General features: G+C 50.0%; 1 protein-coding gene across 1 annotated transcript in view; it reads right to left on the reverse strand.

The window, feature by feature from the left end:
• The window catches only part of col21a1 (collagen, type XXI, alpha 1), a 39,025-nt gene extending 33,869 nt beyond the window's left edge, over positions 1-5,156 (reverse strand). The window contains exons 1-2 of the mRNA XM_062462989.1: positions 5,018-5,156; positions 82-212 (exon numbers count right to left, since the gene is read on the reverse strand). Of these exons, the coding sequence (XP_062318973.1) occupies positions 82-181 (100 nt within the window). The 5' untranslated portion in view covers positions 182-212; positions 5,018-5,156. The remainder of the gene's footprint in view (positions 1-81; positions 213-5,017) is intronic.
• Between the last annotated feature and the right edge of the window lie 568 nt (positions 5,157-5,724).

Here is a 5,724-nt window from a genome sequence, read left to right on the forward strand (position 1 = left end):
ATAGATATATAGCTAGATAGAGACAGAGAGAGAGAGAGAGAGAGAGAGAGAGAGAGAGAGGAACAGGAAGCAGGGTCTTACTGAGTCTCATGTCCTCGTCCTGTGCGGTGCAGACCATGTGGAGCAACAGGAAGCCCAGCCAGCGCAGGACACGGCCCGTTCCCCTGGGCCTGCTGGCCATGGTGCTGACCAAGCAGGCTCCACCCGAGCACCTAGCACACGGGGTGACAGCAGGACACATGGCAGATCTGGGCTCAACACAGGTCGGAAACACCATCAAACACTCGGGTCCAGCTTGATTCGGTTCAGTTAGATGAAATCAATGGAACCCAAATGTTCCTAAAACTGAACATTTATTAGAAACTGAATGAATCAAACGCACCCCAATGTCTGTGGCACTGACATAATGATGTTGCACATGAATGTCAGTTTATACACTACATAGCAACACAACTGAAGAGCGTGTATCCTTTATGTAACACAACTGCATGCAGCGGTAACCTACAAGTGCAACAGTCCTGGGTTTGGAGTTTCTGCAGGTTAGAAAGAGAGTCTAGCTGTGAGGCTCACTAGAGATAGACATGGGTTAACACATGACTTGTGGCATTGAAACCTTGAAAAGAAACTGTGCATGGTAATAACCTTGTGATAAAGGGTTTTCCCGCTGCTCATTTCTTTAGGATCTCTGCATGCTAGGAGTGTTTGTGTGTGCGTGCATGTTTGTGTTTGGAGAAAGCTGCTAGTGTGTGTGTGTGTGTGTGTGTGTGTGTGTGTGTGTGTGTGTGTGTGTGTGTGTGTGTGTGTGTGTGTGTAGGAGAGGATGTGTGTGTGTGTGTCCATGTACTCAGCAGACCTTTTGATCCCACTTCCCCCTGGACGCTCTAGGAAACTGTGTATTTTATTGCAGTTTCCAGCAAGTCAAAGTAAGAAACTGCAGACATTATAAAAAAAGAAGCAGTCGTAAATGAGGACCAGATCCGATCCAGGGAGAGAGGGCCTTGGTGGAAGAAATGGAGGGATGAAGGGGCGGATGAATGGAGGAGGATGGAGGAAGGGGCGGATGGAGGGAGAATGGAGGGGAGATGATAAAAAGAATGAAGGGAGGGTGGATGAATGATTGAAGATGGTGGGTTGATCGAGGGAGGAAGGCATGATACAAAGAATGAAGGGAGGATGGAGGGATGACGAAGGGAGAATGTTTAGTCAGTGCAGAACTGGAACATCGGTCACCTCCAGGTTAGACCATGTGAGTTTGTGAGAGCCATCAGACAGGCCTAGGGACCAGAGTGTACAGTCTGACCCTGTCCAGCCTGGGTCACAGCCAGACTGTGTGCTGTCACTCTCATGTGACTGGCCTGTTCCATTCTGTGACCCCGAGGTTCAGACCTGGTTCTGGAGAGACACGTCAAGCTGTCATGGTCAACACCAGCAACCATTTTCTCCTCCCCTCTCCTCACTTCTCCCCTGCTCTCCTCTCTTCTCTGCTTTACTGTCCATTCCTCTCATCTTTAAATCTTAGCACCTCACCTCTTTTGTGAGGTGAGGTGATCTCTCTTCTATGCAATTCTAAAATACTCTGCTCTACTTTCCCCTACTTTACTCTTTACTTCCATACCCTACTCTACCCTGACCTAACCTGACCTACCCTACCCTGACCTACCCTGACCTACCCTACCCTGACCTACCCTGGCCTACCCTAGCCTACCCTGACCTACCCTGACCTACCCTGACCTACCCTGGCCTACCCTAGCCTACCCTGACCTACCCTGACCTACCCTGACCTACCCTGGCCTACCCTAGCCTACCCTGTCCTATCCTGACCTACCCTACCCTGACCTACCCTGTCCTATCCTGACCTACCCCAGCCTACTGATATGCAGATTTTCTGTGTACATAGAAGCTTGAGTCTCTGTGAGGTCAAGAGGTCATACAGCGAGGCCCCCCTCTGAGCAGAATATAGCACACAGCCCAGACAGTTAGGAGACAGTAAGGCAAATCATGTACAAACTAGGGCTTATGTGATTAACAACCACTTCACCTGTTGAACGTTCTAGTGTATCAGTGCACTGACCACTGAAGACCCGTTAAGGAAGCGATTCTGTGCATGCTATGTTTGATGTCCACTACTGTATTTAAGCTCTCTGAAAAGAGATGTTTCTCACTCATGTTAGCCACTCTGTTGTGGATTGGTGGCATGATCCGACGTCGAGCTAATAAACCGAGTCAACCCTTTTTTATAAATGTTGTGACTCTTTCCGGCCTGCCTGCTGACAAAGATCCATCCTTACACCTACCCTGACCTACCCTTCCCTGACCTACCCTGACCTACCCTGGCCTACCCTGACCTACCCTGACCTACCCTACCCTGACCTACCCTGACCTACCCTGTCCTATCCTGACCTACCCTGACCTACCCTGACCTACCCTGACCTACCCTGTCCTATCCTGACCTACCCTGACCTACCCTGACCTACCCTGACCTACCCTGACCTACCCTTCCCTGACCTACCCTGACCTACCCTGGCCTACCCTGACCTACCCTGACCTACCCTACCCTGACCTACCCTGACCTACCCTACCCTGACCTACCCTACCCTGACCTACCCTGACCTACCCTTCCCTGACCTACCCTGACCTACCCTGACCTACCCTGACCTACCCTGACCTACCCTAGCCTACCCTACTCAACTATACTCTACTCTACTGTACTCTACTCTATCTACCCTACCCTACCCTGCTCTACTTTAGTCTACTCTGCTCTATCTACCCTACCCTACTCTGCCCTGCCCTGCCCTGCCCTACTCTGCCCTGCCCTACTTTACTCTACTCTACTCTGCCTTGCCTTGCCCTTCCCTACCCTTCTCTACTCTACTCTAGTCACTTCCCCTTTTCCTCCTCTGCTCATTGTGCAGGACTCTGGGTTAGACAGCTGGAAACAGCACCATAAACACAGCCCTGTCTGCAGGCTTTCCCCTCCACTGAGTCCGCCCCCCAACCTCCCCGAACCTACCCCCCACCCCCCACCCACCTCCACGAACCCCCCCCCCACGCCCAACCTCCCCGAACCTCCCCCCCCACTTCAACCAAACTGGAGATTTCGACATCTATGCTCAGCCCACATGGAATTCATTCCCAGTGTCAGATGGTAAGATTGCAGGCCTGGACTCTGACCAAACACATGTAGTCATGACGAGGATGTGAGAGGCGACCTCTGCCCAGGACGTTCGTCAGAAGACGAAAAAAGAAATCGCAAGAAAAACGCTAAACGCTTGTGGTTTTCTGAGCCGGTGATGTTGCCCAGCGCTGAGCAGGAAGCAGGGACCAGCAGAGAGTCTGGACGCTGCGTCTGCAAGTCCAAGCCGCTCCTCATGTCTACGACCTGGTCCTTGACCTCTGACCTCTGACGTTTTAGGGTTCCAGGACGACACTTTATGGTCCTGCTCCTGTTTGGCGGTGACGTTGCAGCAGGCTGGGCCACAAGGCTGGTATGCAGCATATTAAAACATCACCTTTATCACCTCCCCGCCCTCTGCTTCCCCAACCAGCAAACACATTCAGACAGCAGAAGGTCTGGGCTGGAATACGTATCTCAAACATGACATTGAAATCTGCTGGTTCGAGATTTATGTGGGGGTATAATGAGATTAATACAGCTGGGAGGGGGGGGGGGAAGGGAGGGATGAAGGAGAGATAGAAGGAAGGAGGGATGGAGGAGGGATAGAGGAAGGGAGGGGGATGTTATGGAGGAGAGCTATAGGGCAAAGAAGCTCTGATAAAGCAGTTGAATCCCCACATTGCACCAGATAAGCTCTTAAGCTCTTTTGGATCGGACTCAAGATGTCAACTGAGGGAGGTATACACTCAAGTGTGGAGTTTTTCAAATAACCTACACCTAGTCTCTCCCACTGAGACTTCAAGTGAGTCGTTTGTAAACCTGTCTAATTCGGTTTTAATGCATCAGTTTGAACAGTCATTTCCAGATTAACACCTGCACTCTTTACTGACTGCATCTAAACATGTCAGCCATCGAATTTGGTACATAATTGCTTTAAATAAGGCAATAAAAAAGCATATTCCAACCCAAAATCAACAACTGCTGTTAGGCATGTACAACAGCTTTGCCAAGATAAGGGGAAAATTAATTGCTGCCAAGTTCCTCAGGCACCAAGGGAAAAGCCAAAACATTATATCAGCTCTCCCTTGAAATGAGTTCAAATAATCACAACCATGAACCCATATCCTCAGAGCGGACCGTACCACTCACACCAGGAAGGGGTGTCAGCCCTCCTTGCGGCCAACATGTTAGTAATAAATATCAGAGCTGCATATTGAGCTTGAGGAGTGCCCAGTGCCTGGTGTCATATAAAGCTGTCACATCACCAGCAGCATGAGAAGCTCCCAGTCATGCAAGCCGCCTGGTCTCTGCGCACGTCCGGAACGCCAGCACAGAGGGAGGAAAATGCTCTCCTTTTCTCTGTCTCTCTTTTTTTCTCTTCTTTTTTTTACGAGGAGTCAAGCGCCCAGCAAACTTCAGTTAAATAATTCCATTCATTCCTTGCATATGACAGTGGCACAAACAAACGACCTATCTCTGTTCCTAATGTCTTCAGTGTGCAGCTGTCATGGACTGATCTAGAAGCCCACTCACTGGCGGAGAAACAGCACACTACACAGAAACAAATCTGAATAGTAAATAAACCTCAAAAGAGAAGGCAATGACTTCCACCAGGCCTGCAGTTACACAAGACTAACAACGCATATCTTCGATCTGTTCTGGGTCACTACCATTCTCTGCACTGTGCAATTATAATCAAACACACAATTCCCCACAGTAAACAATGTGTTCATTACCGTACTATCATTAAATCTGCAGCAAACCCTGAAAGACAAGCCTTACACATCAGACTATTTACGCGAATCCCAAAAGCACAATGAACGACTTCAGAGTATGTTATCTTAACAGCTCAGACTTCAACTTCTAGGTCTAATTATCTTACAAGCAAAAGTGTGAGTTTACCAGAGGAGAGAGTGTGTGGCGCTCTCGTGTCAGTGTGTGTCCAGTCTCACAGGGGTCCTCTGGCCATGGCTGCAGTGATCAGCTCTGGACACTTCAGCTCCACAAACGCTGCTCCTCTGAGTGAGAGCCTGCCCTCTCCATCCACTTTCCAGCAATGCCTTTTTTTTTGGTCTCTGTCCCCCCCCCCGCTCTCTCTCTCTCTTCCTCTCTCTTCCTCTCTCTCCCTCTCTCGCTCTCTCCTTCACTCTCTCGCTCTCTCTCATACGCGCTCTCTTTCTCACTCTCTCTTTCTCTCCAGTTTGCTCTCTCTTTTTTCTCTCTCTCTCACTCCCAGACTTCTACTGGCCTGCAGCCAGTCTCAATTACTAGGGGTGGAATGAGAAGCAGATAAGAGAGACACGGAGGGAGAAAGAGAGAGCGGTAGAGGGAGAGAGAGGCAGACAGATGAGAGAGAAAGAGAGAGAGAGAGAGAGAGCCCCATTCTGTCAGCACGGGGGGAAAATGAGAGTAACAAGGACATGATCGTTCCAAGGGCTGAGGGTTTGTGGTGGTTCTTCAGGGTATAAACGGATCTTAAGGAGAGTTCCAGGAATCAGAACCAGTTCTTGATAAGGGCCGCACGTTTTCTCTCACCCAGACCTCCCAGCCTTAGCCTGGGCTCCCGGACGCTCCGTGGGTCTGGCTCTGGGTCCGTCTGGTCTGTTGGG

This window comes from Osmerus eperlanus, chromosome 6, assembly GCF_963692335.1.
Source record: "Osmerus eperlanus chromosome 6, fOsmEpe2.1, whole genome shotgun sequence".
NCBI lineage: Eukaryota > Metazoa > Chordata > Actinopteri > Osmeriformes > Osmeridae > Osmerus > Osmerus eperlanus.